General features: G+C 38.6%; 1 protein-coding gene across 1 annotated transcript in view; it reads left to right on the top strand.

Annotated features, from left to right (window-relative positions):
• Positions 1-23,591, top strand: part of WDR26 (WD repeat domain 26) — a 50,869-nt gene that overhangs the window by 1,329 nt on the left and 25,949 nt on the right. Inside the window, exons 2-7 of the mRNA XM_023513895.1 lie at positions 1,314-1,413; positions 1,514-1,570; positions 8,770-8,906; positions 15,415-15,512; positions 16,051-16,207; positions 22,497-22,635. Coding sequence (XP_023369663.1) covers positions 1,314-1,413; positions 1,514-1,570; positions 8,770-8,906; positions 15,415-15,512; positions 16,051-16,207; positions 22,497-22,635 — 688 coding nt within the window. The remainder of the gene's footprint in view (positions 1-1,313; positions 1,414-1,513; positions 1,571-8,769; positions 8,907-15,414; positions 15,513-16,050; positions 16,208-22,496; positions 22,636-23,591) is intronic.

Below are 23,591 nucleotides of genomic sequence, written 5' to 3'. Positions count from 1 at the left end.
GAATAAATCTAATGGTATTGGAAGTAAGGTGCACCGTTGATGTCATTTAGAGGCCCTTGTGTGTGTGCAAGAGGCCTAGCATTAAGTAGTCTGACATCCCAGTTTTATACCAAAAACGTGTTCTGTCTGAAAAAGGGATATATGATACGGTGAATCATTTGTTACCAAATACAATTTAGGTGGCCTTGTGTACCTAACATAGGGTGAAGGTAGACAGGGACCTTGGCAAAAACCAAACAAACAAACATGGTTTTGTATACACAAAGAAAAACCAAGGGGGGTGGAAGGTAGGGTTGGTGGGAGTGCCCTGGAGCCGGATGAAGGAGGTGCAAAAGGCAGAACCAGAATGAGATGAAGGGAAAGAAATTTCCTAGCTTCAAAGCGTAGATTAAAATAAGCTTTTGAGCTAGCCAGTGTGTAGTTTGGGATTTATGGATTTGTTGAGAAGGGATGGCAATTTTTAAAAGTGACATAAGTATTTTAGTTTTCAGGCATTGCACCATTTAGTTGAAAATTCAGTAGAGCTGAATGAGAAAGCATTGAAACAAACACAAAAATACAGGACTGATAAATGAAGGTCTATAGATACACATATATGAGGGAAGAAAACACATTGATGAATTTTTTAAGCTCTCACAGAGAAATGCTGAAGGAAGATTTCACTTTATTCCCTAAGGAAAAGGATTAGTATCAAAACAGATTTTGTAAATGCTAACAGAACATATTACTGAGACAAGAAGCAAGCTGACAGCAGCAGGAGGAAATAACTCGTGACTGTTTGGAACCCACACCATAGTAAATTTGCTATTTTTAGTATAGAGAGAAAGGGAATGATTTTTTATGTTGGATTTATTTTAATTTTAAAGGTTGATCTAGTAGAATTTCTATGCTCATATAATCAGGATATAAGCCCGTACCTAACACAGATCATCTCTTTCACCTTGTGTGGAGCTAATAATTTTTGTCTTTCAAAATGTAACATTGGTAGTATGTAGATCCTGTTTTTCCATTTATTTTACTAGTTATGACACATTTTTAGAAATTTTATACTTCATTGAACTGAGGCATTAAAATGGCAGAAGTAGAACTGATTATGATCTAGTTTCAAGAAATGTTTTTAACTTGACAAGGAATAAATGTAGGTGATAGTTTTAAATCAAGTTAGTTTAATCAAACACATTAAAGCTTTTTATTTTTCTTCACCATGAGATTAGCTTAAAAATTTTGCAACTGTTTTCATGGACATTAGTTTATTTGGAAGAGTAAAACCCTAAAGTTGGTCAGGTCTTTTTTACACTGTATCTCTCCTGCAGCCAGACTGTTGATCTCCTCATGCAAGAGTCAGGATGTCGTTTAGAACATCCTTCTGCTACCAAATTCCGAAATCATGTCATGGAAGGAGACTGGGATAAGGTAAAGTAGGGCATATAGAGCTGTGTGACTGCTGCTAAAATTACATATTTGATGTGCATTTTGTGACATTTCTGTTTTTCTTTTATACTGATTTTTACAGGCAGAAAATGACCTGAATGAACTAAAGCCTTTAGTGCATTCTCCTCATGCTATTGTGGTAAGAGGCGCACTTGAAATCTCTCAAACGTTGTTGGGAATAATTGTGGTAAATACACTTTTGTTCTTAGTTTCACATTTATGCTTATTTTAGTAGGTTATTGATAACTCTAGGTTTCTGCCTCTTATACAAGATAAGGCCTAAAAGTAGATTTCATATAATTAAGTTTATAAACTGAGTGTTTATAATGTTTTAAAGTATGAGTCTTATATTTTTAAAATCGTATTTAGTAGATGTATTGTTTGAATCTACTTTACAAATTAGGGTCTCCAAAAGTTATCTTGAAAGATTTTTATGTTTTCAATGCTATTAATAGGAGTTTTATCCTATAAATTATCGTTTATGTTACTTACAGTACTGAATATGCTATTTAAAAAGAAAATGTGTTTGGGTGTGTGTATATTCATTCAGCTTTAAGAAGCTGATACATTAATTTTCTTTTTATCTTTGAGAATTATAGGTAATTCAAATCACTTCCATTGGTGTGCTCACCATTTTCCATTCTTGCATTCCAGTTGTGTGCATTGACAGTGTCTAAATTTGTATAATCTATCACTCTGATGGAGGGCTTATGTGCCGATTTGACCACTAGGCCCTTTTTACTGGCCTTATTTCCCTGACAAGATCACTTTAGTAGTTTAACCTGTTAGCCTTTTTCATAAGTCTTAATGAATCTTTTATACTGATGGTCTTGAATTCTTCAGGAGATGTGGGTGAGGGCGAGGAGGGGATAAGTTTTTTTTAAGTGCTGGTGATTAAAAGCCCTGAAGAATCAGCTGCTAACTACTGGCTTTTTAACTTCTAGCTGATTCATTTGTTGTCAAAAGCAGTTTCCTGTCTGGTGGGGGAGGGAAAGTAGGTGAATAGGAAGTGAAGTAGGGAAACCAGCTATTTGTTAAATATTAGTAAATGACTTACATTTTGGGCTTTTTAAATTGGGTCAAACATTAATCTTTTCTGTCTCTGTCTATAAACTTATGAGCCTTGTGGAGTTTTTTTCTTTTTCTCTTTGAAATCTTAGAAAAGGGGTTTTGAACTCTTAATACAGTAGTACAATCCTAGAGAGTGAGCTTTAGGTGAATTAAAGGTGCAAACAAGTATGAGCAAACAGACACATGTAAACTGATGATCTAGTATTATCTTTAGTCTTTCAGTAAATACTTAAAATATTAAAAATTTAAAACTACTGTGGGTGAGATTGATAATTTATAGAACAATTGATTCAGTTTTAAAATTTAAAAATAAAAAGTTAAAATAGTTAAACATGTATATTCAGACAGGTTAGAAGTTTTTCAGTAACTAAAAGTTTCTCCAGTCAGTGTTCAATGTTTATTTTATTTACCTAAGTATGATTGCATGTGAAAATCCCACACTGTACCCCAGAAGTGCATTAATGTACATAGTTACCATTCAATAAAAAAAGAAAAAAAGGTAAAATATTTACCTAAGTATATTTTACTGAGCAGTTTCTCATAAATTTTTAGCTTTGACTGAATGGGGTAAAATAAGGACCAATAAATGGCCTTAAATAAAAGTTTGGGTTCCTTTCCCATTCTAACAAATAAGTTAGAACAGCTTGTAAGGTGACAATAAGAAACTTGCCTGTGTGCTATTTTATAATGTGTGTGATTTCTTGGAGATTGGTTTTTTTTGTTTTTTGTTTTTTTTTAAGACAGAGCCTCAAGCTGTCCCCCTGGGTAGAGTGCTATGGCCTCACAGCTCACAGCAACCTCCAACTCCTGGGCTCAAGCGAGTCTCCTGCCTCAGCCTCCCAAGTAGCTGGGACCACAGGTGCCCGCCACAGCGCCGGGCTTTTTTTTGGTTGCAGCCGTCATTGTTGTTTGGTGGGCCTGGGCTAGGGATTCGAACTCGCCACCTTAGGTGTATATGGCTGGCGCCTTAGCCGATTGAGCCACAGGCGCCAAGCCGAGATTGTTTTCCTTTTTCAGGCTTCACCCACATTATATCTGTAATTTAGTAAAAATTTTAATAGGCTCACTTCCTGGTTTTTTTTTAGTTGTTTGTAGTAATTTGAGACTTCTGTATTGGATTTAGATTATGCCTGTCTCATTAGAAACCTTCATTAGATGCAACATGTAAACTAAAGAAAGGTAGTTGTAGATAATAAGGAGGAATCCTTTTTTTTTTACAGCCTGTTCAGTCTGTAGAACATTCTAGGATCTAATAAAAGATGAAGATTAAATCTCTGGCTGAGCCTCACATCATTAAACTGTTTAGGTATTTATGCAAAGAAAAGGGTTCCAACTTTTATCTCCCTTGAAGCATTAATGAATCAATTAGTTTTAAAGAGTCAGTTCAGCATTTTTTGAAGTTGTTCTTCACCTTTCTAATTGTGTTTAAATTCACTCCTCTCCCCATAACCACTTCCAGAAAAGAATCTAATACAAGCTTAAGTTTGTAATAATATATTAGACAACTGGTAAGTTTTTTTTAATCATAATTATTTTAGTTGTATACTCAGACATATTTTATAACTTAGTCTAGACTAAAATTGTACTCTATTTTTTAAACCTGAATGTTTTTATCAACCCAGTCTACTTCCCCCACATCCTATCCCCCCCCTTTTTTTTTTGAGACAGAGCCTCAAGCTGTCACCCTGGGTAGAGTGCTGTGGCATCACAGCTCACAGCAAACTCCAACTCCTGGACTCAAGCGAGTCTCCTGCCTCAGCCTCTCAAGTAGCTGGGACCACAGGCACCCACCACAATGCCCAACTATTTTTTGGTTACAGCCATCATTGTTTGGTGGGCCCAGGCTAGATTCGAACCCGCCACCTTAGGTGTACATGTGGCTGGCGCCTCAGCCACTTGAGCCACAGGTGCCGAGCCCCATCCCCCATTTTTAAATGGTTTCCAGTCAAATGATACTAGGAATAGCAAAAGTTGCTTTCATGAATCAGCATTTTTTTGTTTTAGTACATATGCTTAGCCATGTCTGTGTAAGATCTTGGTGGGTATTTGAGACTGACAACAGAAAACTTCTGTATGTCTAAAAATGTTTAATTCTTTTTTCTTTTTTTTTAATGTAATGGGAATCTGCTTAACAGAACTGTTCAAATACTGACATACAAAAATTAACTGATATATTTTAAAATCAAATAAGGGGTTTTGAGAGCCATGGTTTAATATAATTCATTTCCTCTTTCCTCTGAGTCATGATTTAATTGACTTTATAGCTTTACTCCAAAGTTAAGTCAGAACCTACTACTAAGTTAGCTAGGAGGCTACCCCTGGTGACCAGACATTCTGTGGATCATAACTTCTAAGTTTTTCTTTCATATTGAGTTCAGTTGAACAACATGAAAGGAAAGGATAAAGCAGTCCAATAGTGGGTGGGGTAAGGAGGCAACAGCAGGATTTACTGTATGAAACTATCATTTGAGCTGTCCCCAGTTTTGTCAATTTCAAGTTATTGGATATTAAAATAGAGGAGGAAATACTGTAGGTCTCAGAGATGTTGAAAAATCATCAGAGACCAAAAAATCTCTTACAGGTCTAATTAAGAGTTGGAAGAAGATATAAAACAGATTCATTTCCTCAACCTTTTTTTCTTTATTTTTAACAAGCATATAATAAACATATAATAAACGTATAATAAACATAAGTAGAGTTCTGTCCCCATCTTACCAAGCTTTAATTTTGCCTGATTTTTTTTTTTTTTATTTTTGAGACAGAGTCATTTTGTTGCCCTCAGTAGAGTGCTGTAGCATCATATCTCACAGCAACCTCAAACTCTTGGGCTCAAGTAATTCTCTTGCCTCAGTCTCCTGAGTATCTGTGACTATAGGTGCCCCCCACAATGCCCGACTATTTTTAAAAACGGAGTCTAGCTCTGGCTCAGGCTGGTCTTGAACTTGTGAGCTCAAGCAGTCCACCTGCCTCAGCCTCCCAGAGTGCTAGGATTAAAGGTGTGAGCCCCCACACCCTGCTGAAGTGACTTTAAGAGAATAACCATTTCTTTCTCAGTGAAATCTCTAGCTGTGCTTGGCCAAAAGCTTGTTAGTTGCCATGCACAGTACCAGGATTTGATACTTGTTTGAGGATATTTGTAGTCTTAATCTGGATAAAATGATTCATAGAGAAATGCTCTTATGCTGCTTTTATCTAATTCCCTACATATAAAGAAAGAAATATGTGTTTATATTGGCATCTCTCGAAGTTTTGGTCTGCCTTATTCTTCTCTCCTACCTCACCTCTGCCCCATAGAGAGTAAAATGTTCTGTCAAGATCTTGGTGGGAAAATAAGGGGGAAATAGCACTTGGGGCACTGTCCCTACACACACTGGAATGGAGGAGAGAGTGGGCTTAGGATGTAATGATTGATACAAATAAGTAAATATTTAAGTCAGAATCCACTACTAAGATGTGGGTTCTGAATTAGGAAAAAACATGCCCTAAACTTCCAGTTGCTAAGAAAATTTAGCAAGGAAATTAAATGCTCTGGGTAGTTCCATGTGGCATTTAAATGAAAAAAATCTTGCATCTATATATGATCTCAAGTTTGAATCAAAAGTACAACAGATGAAATGAAACTTGTGTGTATTAATAAATGGAAATATGAGTTTTCATTTCGTAAAGAGTTAAATTTTTTTTAGAAGATAAAATGGTGAGAATATCCAAAGTAACTTTAAATATAAAATCCATTGATTTTTAGATTTTCATTTTATTTAGTTTTTAGGTTTTGTCACTTGGTGAGCGTCAAAGTATTTTTACTTAACATATATAAAGGTTAACTTCTGGCTGCATATATAGCAGTATACTTTGGGGGGGGCATCTTGGTAGTTTGTTTTTGGAACACTTAAGTCATTCTAACTTTATGTGTAAAATAGGTAAGTGTAATTTTCCTAGATTTACAGGAGTTTATCTCAGTTTGAATTTTTTTCTGTTCTTTAGCTATAGATTTAAGATTAGAATTATTATCAAACATAAGCAATGCATCTCATAAAGGATGTATTTAAATATATACGTAATTTACACGAGAGGGTTAATTTTTGTTTACTAACCCCAGAAACCATTTTTATAAGCTTATAGTTTATGCTCCTATTCAAAATACTTGATGGAAAATCTTAAAGAGCAGTTCATTTTACTTTTAATTCTGCAAATAAATGGTAATTTCTCCATACCATTTTTGTGACACCTGCATATTTTTTTATAGTCTGAAATACAATGACCTTATTGAAGAAGAAAAGATCATGATTTAGATTTTTACTTTTTTTTTTTTTAAGAAACAGAGTCTCACTTTATCACCCTCAGTAGAGTGCTGTGGTGTCCCACCTCACAGCAACCTCCAGCTCTTGGGCTTAGGCAATTCTCTTGCCACAGCCTCCCAAGTAGCTAGGACTACAGGCGCCTGGCACAATGCTCGGCTATTTTTTGTTGCAGTTTGGCCTGGGCAGGGTTCAAATCTGCCACCCTCAGTATGTGGGGCCGGCGCCCTATCCCCTAAGCCACAGGCGCCACCCTAGATTTTTACTTTAAGTGGACTTGAGCTCTTTAACTACAATACCCCTTGGAGTCTCTGAATATGGTTAACATTTCTTACCTATTAAGTTTTTTCCATACATCAGTTGGCTTGCTGAAGCTCCACAAACAGCAAATATGGTGAAAAGATCCTCTAAGGTCCTTAATTAGGTTTAAGTGAACTCCAGACATTCCTTAAGCTTCTCTTTTCTGTAGTAAAAAATCTACTAATATAACTTTTAAGTTAAGAATAAAATAGTAAAGTAACATTAAAAAGTATTAAAATCAAACACTTTCTTTTTTTCTTGAGAGTCTCACTATGTCGCTCTCAGTAGAGGGCTGTGGCATCACAGCTTACAGCAACTTCAAACTCTTGGGCTTTAGTGATGCTCTTGCATCACCCTCCCAAGCAGCTGGAGCTAAAGGCACTCACTACAGTCCCCGGCTATTTTTTGTTGTTGTTATAGTTGTCATTGTCGTTTGGCAGGCCCAGGCCAGGTTCAAACCTGCCAGCATGGGTGTATGTGGCCGGTGCCCTAGCTGTTGAGCTACAGGTGCCAGACCAAAATCAAACACATTTTAGAAAAACTAAATGTGAAAATTATTCACAATAAGCTAGAAAGTAGTTTATTCTTTGGGGAAAAAGAGCTAATAACAATTGTCTATATTTTATAATGAAATACAGCAGTGATCAGATTATTATAAATTCACAAATACAAATATTGAAACTTTTTAAAAGACTCAAAAGGTTAGCCTGCTAACATAGGCATCCCTTTATATCTTTATAGAAGAGAGTGAGTCCATCACACTTACACTTGTCCACTTTAATCATAGGAAACTTTATTTCTTTTTTTTTTGAGACAGAACCTCAAGCTATCCCCCTGGGTAGAGTGCTGTGGCATCACAGCTCACAACAACCTCCAACTCCTGGGCTCAAGCCAGTCTCCTGCCTCAGCCTCCCAAGTAGCTAAGACCACAGGCACCCGCCACAACGCCTGGCGTTGCAGCCATCATTGTTTTTGGCAGGCCCGGGCTGGATTCAAACTCACCACCTTAGGTGTATGTGGCTGGCGCCTTAGCCACTTGAGCCACAGGTGCCGAGCTGGAAACTTAATATTTCACACACCAACCTGTAATCTATTTGTTGGACAGCTCTTCTTAGTCTTGATAAGCCAAAAAAACCTGGCACTTTTTTGCTGCTACTCAGTAGCTCTAGTTCTTTTTTTTTTTTTTTTATTAAATCATAGCAGTGTACATTGAGTAGCTCTAGTTCTACTAAACAAGTCCTCTTTTAACTGGTTTTTCTCTAATCTTTTCCAAACTCGTTGCATAACCTCTCTCCGCCATTCTATAGTAAAAAGTAAATTTACAATAGTTGGAATAGTTCTAAATTTTTTTCATACAAGAAATTAAACTTCTAGGGAAATGTCTTGAGAAAAGAATTCATTTTTTCCCATGTTGATGCCTTAGTCACTGATGATCTTGTCTGATGTAAGTTTATTCAAAGCAGAGTTTAAATAAGATATGGAACTGAGCAAAGTCTCGTGTAATCTACTATAGCTCTATAGAGCCAAAATATTTTGCATCATCTTGAAGCTTTGTAAAAAGTTATTTTCAAAGGGCATAGTAGAATGGTTTCTACTGTTCTGTTTAGGCACAAACATTTTCTGAAACTTCCATCAACCTTTTTCCCCTGACTGCTGCTTTCTGTCATGTCAGAGGATGAAGTTTTTGCTGCTGCAGCAGAAGTACCTAGAATACCTGGAGGATGGCAAGGTCCTGGAGGCACTTCAAGTTCTTCGCTGTGAATTGACGCCGCTGAAATACAATACAGAGCGCATTCATGTCCTTAGTGGGTAAGGAAGCTGAATTCTTAGACTCAGGTTGATGAAGGGGCTGTTATTTTTACAAGGGTAACACTGGCCAGAATTACATTCCTTTACCGTTTTCTAAGATACAAATACTTAATTATTGCTAAGTTCTTAGCAGTAATATTTGGTAAATTCATTTATATGTGTACAGTTTTTGCCATCTTAGGAAGCTATCCCTATTAAGATAGAGATATAAGAGGATGAAAGGAAGGAGAAATATACATTGCCTGTGAAATGCTATTTCAGATTCTTTTTTTTTTTTTCAGACAGAGTCTCACTATTTCACTTTTGGTAGAGTGCAGTGACATCGCAGCTCACAGCAACCTCAAACTCTTGGGCTTAAGCAATTCTCTTGCCTGAGCCTCCCAAGTAGCTAGGACTATAGGTCCCCGCTACAACACCCGGGTGTTTTTTGGTTGCAGTTTTCATTGCTATTTTGCTGGCCTGGCCTGGGTTTGAACCTGCTAGTCTTGTCCTCATTTTTTTTAAGATAGAGTCTCAAGCTGTTGCCCTAGGCAGAGTGCTGTAGTGTCTCAGCTCACAGCAACCCCCAACTCTTGGGCTTAAGTGATTTTCTTGCTTCAGCCTCCCAAGTAGGTGAGACTACAGGCGCCCACCACAGTGCCCGGCTAATTTTTGTTGTTGAGTTGTCATTGTTGTTTTAACTGGCCCGAAGCCAGGTTCAAACCCACCAGCCTTGCTGTATGTATGTGGCCAGTGTTCTACCCACTGAACTACAGGCACCACCATGCTATTTCAGATTCTTTTTTTTTTTTTTTTTTTTGGAGACAATCTCACTATGTTGCCCTCAGTAGAGTGCTGTGGCATCACAGCTCACAGCACTCTCAACTTTTGAGCTTAAGTTTTTGAGCTTAAGTGATTCTCTTGCCTCAGCCTCCAAAGTAGCTGGGACTACAGGTGACTGCCACAATACACAACTATTTTTTATTGCAATTGTCATTGTTTTTTAGCTGTCCCAGGCTGGGTTTTCTGCCACCCTCAGTATATGTGGCTGCTGCCTTAACCACTGTGCTACAGGCGCCATGCCAATTTGAGATTCTTTATAAGAACCTATAACATTGGACAGCGCCTGTGGCTCAGTGAGTAGGGCACTGGCCCCATATACCAAGGGTGGCGGGTTCATACCTGGCCCTGATCAAACTGCAACAAAAAAATAGCCAGTCATTATGGTGGGCGCCTATAGTCCCAACTACTCAGGAGGCTGAGGCAAGAGAATCACCTAAGCCCAAGAGCTGGAGGTTGCTGTGAGTGAGTGACAAAGTGAGACTCTTTCTCAAAAAAAAAAAAAAGAACCCTATGACATAGATCACAGTAAGTAATGAGGATTCCAGTATTTGTGCATACAAGCATTCATTTTAAGTGAATACTTATCATATACCAGGTCCTTGTTAAGCATTTCATTTATACTGTGTTATTTTTATCTTCACCTCAATACTTAAAATGTTAAGAGTACTCAAAGGCTTGATCCTGGGCCAGGCATGGTGGCTCATGCTTGTAATCCTAGCATTCTGGGAGGCAGAGGCAGACAGATCACTTGAGCTCAGGAGGAGGAGACCAGCCTGAGCAAGAGCAAGACCCTGTCTCTATAAAAATCTAAAAAAAAGGCTCGGCGCCTATAGCTCAACCGGCTAGGGCGCCAGCCACGTACACCTAAGGTGGCGGGTTCGAATCCCCAGCCCGGACCCGCCAAACAACAATAATGGCTACAACCAAAAAATAGCCGGGCGTTGTGGCGGGCGCCTGTGGTCCCAGCTACTTGGGAGGCGGAGGCAGGAGACTCGCTTGAGCCCAGGAGTTGGAGGTTGCTGTGAGCTGTAATGCCACGGCACTCTACCCAGGGGGACAGCTTGAGGCTCTGTCTAAAAAAAAAAAAAAATCTAAAAAAAAAAATTTAAAAATTATAAAATAACTTGGTCCTGGGCCTTCCTTCCATTCTTTATAGGTAGCCTCATTTCTCTCTCTACCATGCTTCACATACTATCTGTATGCTAAGGGCTCTTAAATTTACGCTCTCATCTGAACGTTAATGTGCTCATCTACTAGTATACTTGACAGTCTATACTTGGATGTTTAATGTTTCAAAGCTGTGTATTCAAAATAAAAAAAAATTTTTTTTGAAACATAGTCTTGCTTTGTTGCCCCCAGTATAGTGTTGTGGCATCAGAGCTCACAGCAACCTCAAACTCCTGTGCTCAAGCGATTCTCTTGCCTCAGCCTCCCAAATAGCTGGGACAATAGGCACCTGCCACAATACCCAGTTTTTTGTTTTTTGTTTTTTTTAGCAACAGGGTCTCACTCTTGCTTGGGCTAGTATCCAACCCATGAGGTCAGGCAATCTACCCACCATGGCCTCTCAGAGTGCTAGGATTAGAGGTGTGGGCCACCACACCCAGCCTTCAGAATAAAAATTTTCAATCACTGGAGCCCAAGAGTTTGAGGCTGCTATAAGCTGTGATGCCATGACACTCTACCAAGGGCCACAAAGTGCAATAGATAAATAGATAGATAAATAAATAAAAATTTTTGTTGGGGGGGGAGTTGGGCAGAATCTTGCTCTGTCACCCTGAGTACAGTGGCATCATTATAGCTCACTGCAACCTCAAACTCCTGGGCTTCAGCAGTCTTGTCTCTGCCTCCCAAGTACCTGGGACTACAGGTATATACTACTGTGCCAGGTTTCATTTTTCTATTTTTTGTAGTTAAGGGGTCTCAGGCTGGTCTCAAACTACTGTAGTCAAGCAGTCTTCCCTCCTTCTTTCAGAATGCTAGGATTACAGACGTGAGGCATTGTGCATCCCCAAAATAAAATTCTTTTTTTATGACACAGTCTCACTATGTAGCTTTTGGGAGAGTGCCATGGCATCACAGCTCACAGCAACCTCCAACTCTTGGGCTTAAGCGATTCTCTTGCCTCAGCCTCCCAAGAAGCTGGAACTACAGGCTCCTGCCACAACACCTGGCCATTTTTTTGTTGCAGTTGTCATTGTTGATTTTAGCTGGACCGGGCTAGGTTCAAACCTGCCAGCCTCGATGTATGTGGCCAATGCCCTAACCCACGGAGCTACGGGCACCACCAGAATAAAATTCTTGAATCTGGTTGTACTTCTCCCCATTCCACACCCACAGACTAGTAAATGGCAAAGCCTTCTACTTAGTTGCCCAACAGAAAAACTGACAAGATTACCTACTAGTGGCCGGCACAGTGGCTCACTCCTTTAATCCTAGCATTCCAAGAGGCCTCGGTAGGTGGATTGCCTGAGCTCACAGGTTGGAGACCAGCCCAAGCCAGATCGAGACCTTGTTTCTAAAAATAGCTGGGTGTTGTGGTGGGCACCTGTAGTCCCAGTTACTTATGAGGCTGAGGCAAGAGAATCACTTAAGCCCAAGAGTTGGAGGTTGCTGTGAGCTATGAGACCATGGCACTCTACCCAGGGCAACAAAGTGGGATTCTGTCTCAAAAAAAGAAATTACCTACTAGACATTCTCTATCACATCACTGCGTTTTTTTTTCCTTATAACGCTTTTTCACTACATGATACAGCCCCATCATCTAAAACATAAATATATATGAAAGAATGGACCAAAAGAGATATAGAGTTCATTTTGCAATTAAGGAAACTGAGCCTCAAAGAAGTTAAGTAACCCAAGATAGGTCTAATAAATCAGAAAGCAAAGATTCAAACCCTGGTTTGACTGATTCCAAAGTATAGGTCTTTACCCACCACCACATCTTGAAATAGTGAACTCTGCTAGGTATCTCAATAAAGTGGCTGACAAATTATCTTATTCTGATGCCCTTTTAATAAAGCATTTGAGTTTTTTATCATGTAAATATTTATATGACCTTTTACTTGCAAAACACGTAATTTAATCATCATCTTTATTCTGAAAGGAATTTCAGCATTAAGTTTACCCCTGAATTTTTCACAAGGAAATGGCCGAAATGTGCCCATATGGGGAGCTAGGGTCAGAATGCAGGGTTTCTTCCTCTCACCTCAGTCCAGTGTCCTTTTAGTTATACTATGTTACTTTACATGAACAGATGTTCATTTTAAACCTTAAGATTTGCTGGGCATGGTGGCTCATGCCTGTGTAATCCTAGCACTTGGGAGGCCAAGGCAGGAGAATCCTTTGAACCCAGGTGTTTACGCTTAGCCTGGGTGACATAGCAAGGCCTCACTGCTGCAAACCTTATTATTTTATTTTTTTGTTTTTGCAGTTTTTGGCTGGGGCTAGGTTTGAACCCACCACCTCTGGCATATGGAGCCAGCACCCTACTCCTTTGAGCCACAGGCACCACTTTTTTTTTTTTTTTTTTTTTAATTAGTCAGACATGGTGGTGCATGCCTATAGTCCTAGCTCCTTAAGAGACTGAGCAGGGCTCAGCGCCTGTGGCTCAATCGGCTAAGGCACCAGCCACATACACATAAGGTGGCGGGTTCAAATCCAGCCCGGGCCCGCCTAACAACGATGATGGCTGCCAGGCGTTGTGGCAGGCGCCTGTAGTCCCAGCTACTTGGGAGGCAGAGGCGGGAGGCAGAGGCAGGAGACTCGTTTGAGCTCAGGAGTTGGAGGTTGCTGTGAGCTGTGTTGCCATGGTACTCTACCTAGGGTGACAGCTTGAGGCTCTGTCTCCAAAAAAAAAAAAGCAGGAGGATTGCTTGAGCTTGGGAGTTTGAGGCTAGGCAACCAGAGGAAGACCCTGTCTGAAGAAGAAGAAGAGAAAAATAAAAGAATGTTTGTATAGAAGAAATGAGGAAGTCACTAGTGCAAAATTTAAAAGGTGTTAAAAAGTGAACAAAATTTTTTCATGTAATCATTGATGATAAATTTAACTCCCCAAAAGATACTAGAAACAAAATTTTCACATTATCCAACTTCCTGTAGGGTGTTTTGAGTGTAGTTATTTACACTATTTTCTTTTTCTAGTGATTTTTTTTTAATCAGTTAAGGTACTATTTATATACTAAATAGCAAAAGAACAAATAATTCTGCGGTTGGGTAGAAGGCTATTTAATCATTTAGACTCTAAATGAAATAAGCTTTATGCAGTTAAGAAGGGAGTGATAAAGGTAGTAGACCAAGTACTTCATGTCCTTTTTTTTTTTTTTGAGACAAGAGTCTTATTTTGTCGCCCTTGGTAGAGTGCTGTGGCATCATAGTTCACAAACCTCAAACTCCTGGGCTCAAGCAATTCTCTTCCCTCAGCCTCCCAAGTAGCTGGGAATACAGCCACCTGCCACAGTGTCCAGCTTTTTTTTTTTTAAGACTCACTCTGGCTCAGGCTGGTCTTAAACCTGTGAGCTCAGCATTCCACCTGCCTCGACCTCCCAAAGTGTTAGGATTACAGGCATGAGCCACCACACTTAGCCTTTTCATTTATTTTATTAATATTATTTTTTTAATGCCTGGCTATTTTAAGGAACAAGGTATGGCTCTGACTCAGGCTTGTCTCAAACCTGTGAGCTCCAGCAGTCCACCCTCCCTCGGCCTCCCAGAGTGCTAGGATTACAGGTGTGAGCCACCAGGCCCAGCTGTACTTCATCTTAAATAATTCTCATGACCCTTTTCAGTATTTTTCTTTTAAACACGTGAGAAGAGCAGATACGTCTGGCGGACTACCAGACAGAATAGCCAGAGAATTACTTGCTAGGTGTAATCTCCTGTGTTTGAATAATACCTTCACTTTGTTTAATTTCAAAGCCTATTCTGAGAAGAGCCAGAACCAGGTCAGGGTCATTACCTCCACCAGGGGGCCCATTTGTCTTCTCTAGAATGTATGAACCTTTTAGCTTTTTTCTACCTTCTGTATATATAGTAAGTAATGAAACAGTTCCCCAGTTTTGTGCTCCTGGATCTCAGTACCTTTCACTGGGTAACGCAAGATGGTTATTCAGTTGTACTATTTTTTGAGTGATGTTTGTGGTATAAATTCTTGAAGGTATGTTTGTTTTGAGGTGTTTTGATTTTTGTTTTACTGTTCAGAAGTAAAGTTAGCATAGTAGTTAATTAAGATCAGGTTCTATTGCTAGAATGCCTGGGTTCGTATTCCTACGTTGCCTCTTTAACCACAGGCCAATTACTTAAGCTTCCTGTGCCTTTCCTCATTTGCAAAAGTAGAATAATAGTACTTATTTCATACAAGATTGTTATCAATGTTGAATGAGGTAATACATGTTAAATGCCTAGAACAGAGCCTGGCACTCAATAAAACTAACGTATCTATCTGTAACAATAATATAAAATGACATTCTGTTAATAGTATAATAATAATGTATGTTCACCATTATTGTTCTTTTACATTTTAGTAATTGTAGGTACCAGGTTGTATTAATGAATTGAAATCCACTGTAGAAATTTCATTTTGATATGTCTTAGTAAGAACTAGATAACCAAGTAGTCAGTGTTTTTCATTTATGTTTATTTCAAAGAAATGAATTTGATAATGTTGCTTTCCCTGTTGTATTTTTAGGTATCTGATGTGTAGCCATGCAGAAGACCTACGTGCAAAAGCAGAATGGGAAGGCAAAGGGACAGCTTCCCGATCTAAACTGTTGGACAAACTTCAGAGTAAGGGTCTTACCTTTTTGATGTTTCTGTGTTTTCTGTTAAGATTACAAAGAAATGTTGTGGCTCAATTAGAAAGACATTATGTTCAGTGAGTGGTTATAGGAGAAAGGGGAGGGGATCCATTAAGCCCTTTAAACCAAAGATTTTCAGACTTTCTCCTAGAGTCTAAAAAGCTAACCTTAGGAGTCCGTGAAAGGGTGGTGTTTCTAGAGTAGTTCTCCTTAAATTTGTACTATTGAATGATGCTCCTCTCTTAAGATTTTACTTGGAGGGGAAAATGCTGTAGTTAGAGAAAATCCACTTAGAAAGTAAAGCCCTCTTAACCAAGTGTATATCACATTCTAGTAGCAACATGTCTGTGGCTGCTGACAAAAATTCATAAAGCTCAAGTGTTAAATCACATTATTCAGAACTTCTCTAAAGGACATAAATATTATTAGAGTAGGGCCAAGTACAGCAGAAGATGACTAAATGTCTTAAATAAAAGTTTACGGTTTATTATTTTTATTTCTCTTTTTTAAAATATCTTCTATTAAAGCTTATTTACCACCATCAGTGATGCTTCCCCCACGGCGTTTACAGACTCTTCTGCGGCAGGCAGTGGAACTACAAAGGGATCGGTGCCTATATCACAATACCAAACTTGATAATAATTTAGATTCTGTGTCTCTGCTTATAGATCATGTTTGTAGTAGGTAAGTGGAAGATTACTTACGTTCTGAAATACACCAATATTTTATAAACTCAGTTACAAACGTTATTAAAATGTTTAGAGTTTTATCCTGTAGCTATGTAACAGTTTACATTGGATTTAGCATTTGTTCACAAATAAAGCTAGAACTCCCAAAATAAGATACTAAGAGAAATTTTTATTTGTGTAGTGAGCCATACCTTGAAAATTGAAGCTGGGAAGGATTTTTCAGTCACTTTCTTTGTCTAACTATTAACCATGGCCCAAATTATTTTCTGCCCATAAAGACCAGGGAAATATTTTCTCTTTAGTGAAAATTATGGGTTTTAGTAGAAGATGGACTCTAAAAATGGTTAGAATAAAGGTATTTACTTTCTGAGTTGTTTTGTTATTGTATCTACCCAAGTACATAATTTAACTTCTAAAAATGCAAATTTCTCTTTTAATACTAGGGGTACTTTGAGTAAAAATGCCCCTGACATTTTAATAACAATCTTCAAAGTTAAACCATAGCTTTAATTTTTAAGATACCAAAAACAATCCTGTAGCAAATTTAAGCTTAAGAAAAAGAAAAAATATACCAAAAACAAGTTGTGAGGTCTTCAGACCCCAAGAAGGAAATGATTTGAGTCTGGTGAACCAGCTACAAAGGGGAACAGCTGTAGTGTAAGTGCTTGATTGTTTTTGCCAAAAATCATTGAAGAACCAATGACAGTAGCATAAATAAGGACAAAAGTATATAAGCATGAGGACTTTGGATAGAAGAGGAACTTCTGAGTAACCACAAAAATTGTGTATATATGCCTATCAGTACTTTGGTTTTAAATAATTTTAAGGTGTATGTAAACCACATTGGCATGTAGTTTTCACCTCACTTTCCCCAGTTGGCAAGAAAACAATAATAATTGCTTCAGCTGTTACCCTTAAATTACTTAAAAGTATTACTTAAAAGGATTATTACTTGGTGTATTTTTTAAGAGTTCTATAAGAAAGTGATTAGGGATGCTTTTCCTTTATCCCATTTTGTTCTTTAACACTGTTCTTTGACTTGTTTCTGAGGATTTTTAAGTCTTTTCATTTAAACTGAATGAGGTACAAGAAAATAATAGATTAAAAGGCTGTATAGTTTTATGTTTCCTGGTTTCATTGGGGACTTGAGAACGATGTTAGAATTAAGGCACTTGTTAACCCAAATCTTTTTTTTTTTTTTTGACTCATAAATTTATTGTTTTTAGAGTACAATGAAAATAAAGTTTTAAGAAGTGTCAGGAGGAAACTACTGAAATCTATGGGAACGTGACTTACATTTTTCTCTAAGTGCTTTAACTTTTTTGTCTTTTTGAGACAGAGTCTCACTATGTCACCCTCTGTAGAATGCTATGGCGTCACAGCTCACAGCAACCTTAAACTCTTGGGCTTAAGGATTCTCTTGCCTCAGCTTCCCAAGTAGCTGGGACTACAGGCTCCTGCCACAGTCTATTTTTTTGTTGCAGTTGTTGTTTAGCTGGCCCAGACTGGGTTTGAACCCACCAGCCTGGGTATATGTGGCCAGTGCCCTACCCACTGAGTTACGAGCACCACCGTAAGTGCTTTAACTTCTTTACCAGTACCTATGAAACAAACTACAAAAGGGGAACAGCTGTAGTGTAAGTGCTTGATTGTTTTTGCCAAAAATCATGGAAGAAGAGACTGAACATGTGACCCAAGTCTGTATTCCCATCTGTGGGAGGCCAAGGCAGGAGTCTGACTTGAGGCCAGAAGTTTGAAACCAGCCTGGGCAGGATAGTGGAATGAGCATGTCCCTGTAAAAATGCTAGCCAGGCAAGGTGTTGCATGTCTGTAGTCACAGCTGCATAGGAGGATCACTTGAGCTTAGGAGTTTGAGGTTGCAGTGAGCCAGGGTGATGTCATTGCACTCCAGCCTGGGCAACAGAGCAATACCCTGTCTCCAAAAAAAAAAAAAAGATAAAAGTAATGATAGTCAAATACCACTTTAGATGGCATTCAAATGATTGTCAATAAACTAGGGGGTGAAATTCTGTTTTGCAGCTTGGCACCTGTAGCTCAGCAGTTAAGTTGGGTAGCAATGACCAACTACAACAAAAAAATAGCCAGGTATTGTGGCAGGCACCTATAGTCCCAGCTACTTGGGAGGCTGAGGCAAGAGAATGGCTTAAGCCTAAGAGTTTGAGGTTGCTGTGAGCTGTGACACTACGGCACTCTACCAAGGATGACATGATGAGACTCTGTCTTTAAAAAAAAGAGAGAGAGAGAAATTCTGTTTTAGAATCAGTCTTTTTTTTTTTTTTTTAATTGCAGTTTTTGGCCGGGGCTGGGCTTGAACCTGCCACCTCCGGCATATGGGGCTGGCACCCTACTCCTTTGAGCCACAGGCGCCGCCCCTGGAATCAGTCTTAAAGATATTTTCCTACTCTAATTTTAGATACCTCTTTTTACTCATGATCAGTTTTGGCCATTTGAAATATTGTATCTTTTATCCCTATCTAGGTATAAAATGTTTCTCATTGACCAAGTCACTATTGACCAAATAGGAGGAGAAAAAAGCTATTTATGATATTGAAAATACTTAATTTTATCCAGCAGTGCCTTGGAGAGCACAATTTTAAAAAATGCCATTTGAAAAGAAAACTGTCCTTGGAGTTAGTCATTAGGTTGAAATCCTGAGGTTCACTTAACTCCTCGGTTTTAGGACATCTTATAAGTTATTTGCCTTTTTTTTGCAGGTTTTGGCTGGGGCTTGCTATGAACCCACCACCTCTGGCATATGGGGCGGGCGCCCTACTCCTTTGAGGCACAGGCGCTGCCTGTTATTTGCCCTCTTAGCTTCATGAAAATGGGATGATAGTACTGTCCTCAATAAGGGAAGTAGTGGCTCGGCGCCTGTAGCTCAACCGGCTAAGGTGCCGGCCACATACACCTAAGGTGGCGGGTTTGAATCCCCAGCCCGGGCCCGCCAAACAACAATGGTGGCTGCAACCAAAAAATAGCCAGGCGTTGTGGCGGGCGCCTGTGGTCCCAGCTACTTGGGAGGCTGAGGCAGGAGACTCGCTTGAGCCCAGGAGTTGGAGGTTGCTGTGAGCTGTAATACAACGGCACTCTACCCAGGGGGACAGCTTGAGGCTCTGTCTCAACAACAAAAAAAAAAAAAAATAAATAAGGGAAGTAGCAGTATTATATATGAAGCATGTAGCATAGTGCCTAGCCTGTAGTTAGTGGTTAATAAACAGCAGCTAGTATTGGTTATGTTTTAGTTCAAATGTAGAATGATAGTTTCAAATTTGTAAATTAAATTGCTTTACGCCTTTCTGATCCTATGTTGGACCTTATCTGATATTACAATTTTTTTTTTGTTTATAAACAAAAATACTTTAATTATTTTATGTAACCTAAAATAGACAATAAAATCATCAGGTGAGTTTATATTTGTTTTTCTCTTTTTAAAACTATAGGATAATAATTGCAAGTAATCCACCAAATTCTTTCACTCCCAAAACAAGTAAGAGCCGGGGAGCATGCAAGTGACAGAAAAATTAGATTGGAAGGGATTAATAATAAAGTTTAGGCTCAGCACCTGCAGCACAGTGGTTACAGCACTGGCCACATACACTAAGGCTGGCAGGTTCCAACTCAGCCGGTTCAGCTAAACAACATTGACAACTGCAAAAAAAAATAGCTGGGCGTTGTGACGGGTGCCTGTGCTACTTGGGAGGTTGAGACAACAGAATCGCTTAAGCCCAAGAGTTGGAGGTTGCTGTGAGTTGTGATGCCATAGCGCTCTACTGAGGGTGACATAGTGAGACTCTTGTCTCAAAAAAAAAAAATTAAGTTTAAAGCACTCTCCGAATAGCTAACTGGTAAGGTAGCTTGCCACGTGTGCCAGATAAATAATGTTAATTTCTTCTTAAAATATATAACACTTCTAGGTTGGTAGATTGACAAAATATATTTTAGAATTATTGATTGGGGCTCTGCTCCTGTAGCTCAGCGGCTAGGGCACCAGCCCCATACACCAGAGCTGGTGGGTTCGAACCCATCCTGGGCCTGCCAAACAACAATGACAGCTACAACCAAAAGGCAGAGCAATCACTTAAGCCCAGGAGTTTGAGGTTGCTGTGAGCTGTGATGCCACAGCATCTACCCAGGGTGACATAGGGAGACTCTTGTCTCCAAAAAAAAAAGAACAATTATTGATTGGTTAGAGTGAAAATAGGGAAGATTATTTTTAAAGATAAACTTAAAAATTTGTCCATTAGTGTTTAAATAATTTGAATGATAAAGAGACTTTATAATAAGGAACTATACCATCCACATAGTAGTAGCCACTAACTCATTCAGATTAAATCAGTCACGTTCTTACTAAGTCACATTTCAAGGGTTTAGTGTCCACCTGCAGTGATGGCTATGAAAGGCACAGGTATATAGCATTTCCACCTTTGCAGTAAATTCTATTAGTACTGATGTGTAGCTCTGAAAAGGATAGAATGTTTTCTAAAAATGAGTGCTTTTTTTTGTTTGTTTTTTTGAGACAGTCTCACCTTATCACCCTCAGTAGAGTGCTGTGGCATCACAGCTCACAACAACCTCCAACTCCTGGGCTTAAGCGATTCTCTTGCCTCAGCCTCCTGAGCACCTGAGACCAACAGGCGCCCGCCACAACGCCTAGCTTTTTTTTTGTTGCAGTTTGGCCAGGGCCAGGTTCGAACGTGCCACCCTCGGTATGTGGGGCCAGGGCCCTACCCACTGAGTCATTTTTAGGCGCTGCTCTAAAAATGAGTGCTGAATGGGAATGATTTTTTGTTTTTTTAAGACACAGAGTCTTGCGCTGTCACCTAGTCTGGAGTGTCGTTACAGGGTAGTTCAATGTAGCTTCAAAGTACTGGGCTCGGCTCGGCGCCTGTGGCTCAAGCGGCTAAGGCGCCAGCCACATACACCTAAGGTGGCGGGTTCGAATCCCCAGCCCGGGCCCGCCAAACAACAATGATGGCTGCAACCAAAAAATGGCCAGGTGTTGTGGCGGGCACCTGTAGTCCCAGCTAATTGGGAGGCTGAGGCAGGAGACTCACTTGAGCCCAGGAGTTGGAGGTTACTGTGAGCGTGATGCCATGGCACTCTACCCAGGGGGATAGCTTGAGGCTCCGTCTCAAAAAAAAAAAAGTACTGGGCTCAAGTGATCTTCCCCAGGAACTAGGGTACAGACACACCATCATACCTTGCTAATTTTTCTTTCTTTTTTTTTTTTTTGTAGTGATGGGGTTCTCACTAAGTTGCCCCTTGGAATAGTTGTTTTTACAGTAATGTTTTCCTCTAACTTAGTGAAGTTAATCATAAGCCAGATAATTTTTTGCCCTTGATAAATAATGCTTGCTGCTAATTATAAAGTACTAGCTAAGTGTCAGATTCAGTCTAAATGCTTTACCTTCATTATTCATCCTCTTAGATAAGAAATTCTTAAGGCAGGAACCATTATCTTAAAGTTATAGGTGGAAAAATAGAGATTTGGAGAGATAAGTATCCCTGAATAATACCTAGTAGATGGCTAAGCCAGTATTCTAATCTAGATCTGTCAGACTCTACTGCCCCCATTCTTAAGGCTTTATCCCTAACTGCTACAGCCCCTACCATATATTGCACTTCTCCTGTGCTTTCCTTAAAATGATATTATTAATCACATTTGAGAATCCATTATATTCCAGGAGTTTTAAATATATTTGTAAGAATTCTAAGAAATCTGTTAGGTGAATATTAATTTCCTCCTATAGATTTGAGAACTGAGGCTCAGAGAGAGTTAATTGACTTAAGCTTGCAACCAAGACAGAATCCAAAGTTACTAACTGGAACTGTTTATTATATATCATGTTGCTTTTTTGATGAAGTTTAACTGGATTTTATATAAATGAAAATGTTTCATATTATTCCTTCTAGAACAATCAGCTAACACTGTCTAACTTATACAGATGAACATGATGTCATGATTATTAATATGAATTGACTTATTCAGACTAAATAATCTTCAGAAGGGAAAAAAAGTAAATTATAAATTGAAGCAGATTTTAGATTACTGACCCCTCTATAAGGTTGCCTTGACTAAAAACAAATGTCTTATTTTCTAACATTATCTATATAAGCTTTATACTTACTCTTTTCAAACGCTTTCATATCTTATGTTTAAAATTTGTGATGGCACCTTCAAGTTTTACCAATTTTTTAACCTTTTTCATTAGAATTACTCTAATCTGTTTTAAAAGAATAACTTTTTTTGGACTTTGTTTTAGGAGGCAGTTCCCATGTTATACTCAGCAGATACTGACGGAGCATTGTAATGAAGTGTGGTTCTGTAAATTCTCTAATGATGGCACTAAACTAGCAACAGGATCAAAAGATACAACAGTTATCATATGGCAAGTTGATCCGGTATGTACTCCAGTTTAGATTGTAAAAGGAGGTAATTTTTTTTTTAAGTGTATATATGGGGGGAGGAGGTGTATATGTATATATGAATAGAATTTCTTTTCCAAGAGCATTTTTTGTCATGTTTGTTACATCTTATCTCTTCCTAGGTTGTATAGATAAAACATGTAAATATTACCAAAATTGTTGGATATTTGTTATGCACTAGTGACTATGCTAAATATGTATATGTATTAATTTAATCTTCTGAATAGCTCTATGAGATAAAATTTGAATGCTTTGACTCTCTTAGCTAGTTCAACTCAAATCCAAGAATATTTTGACTCCAGACCCACTGCTATTAACTCTACTGCCAATTTCTATGTTTTTTAATAGTTGATTTACATATAAGTTCCATGTCCATTCTGTTATAAGGTAGAAGACACTCATTACTGTTTTGCCTTCTGAAACCCTTCATTGTTTGTATGTGTGGATCTTGTGTTAGCCCTCCCCCTTGTCTTCCCAATAATATATATATGAAAGTATAACATTTTGGATTTAAAATTCTGAGTTCCCTCTAAAGTCAGAATTGTCTTTGTTTATAACCGATGACCTCGGATTTGTTGTAGGTAATAAGTATTCTCATTTCTTTCAGCCAATTGAATATTTATCAAGCAATCAAAGAAGTACATGACTCCAAATAGGTTAAGGAGCTATTTTGACTTAGGAGTCAGTCGCGTAAAATCATGAAGTAAATAAACTAATTCTCAACTTTAGAATTAAAATTTGATATTAGCCCAGGATAAAGTTTTGGGCTCCTATGTTGAAAAAAATAGAGAAAAGGAGCCATAGATGGAAATAACTTTTTAAAGAAGAGAATCAAATTTGAGAGCATACAGCAGTTCTTGCATACCTACAATATGCTATGAACCATGAAAGGTAAATAAGATACATTCTTTGCTATAAAGCAGGGGTTCCTT

Source organism: Otolemur garnettii, unplaced genomic scaffold (assembly GCF_000181295.1).
Source record: "Otolemur garnettii isolate 467f Iridium unplaced genomic scaffold, OtoGar3 scaffold00045, whole genome shotgun sequence".
Taxonomy (NCBI): Eukaryota; Metazoa; Chordata; class Mammalia; order Primates; family Galagidae; genus Otolemur; species Otolemur garnettii.
This window is presented reverse-complemented; position numbering and strand designations above follow the sequence as displayed.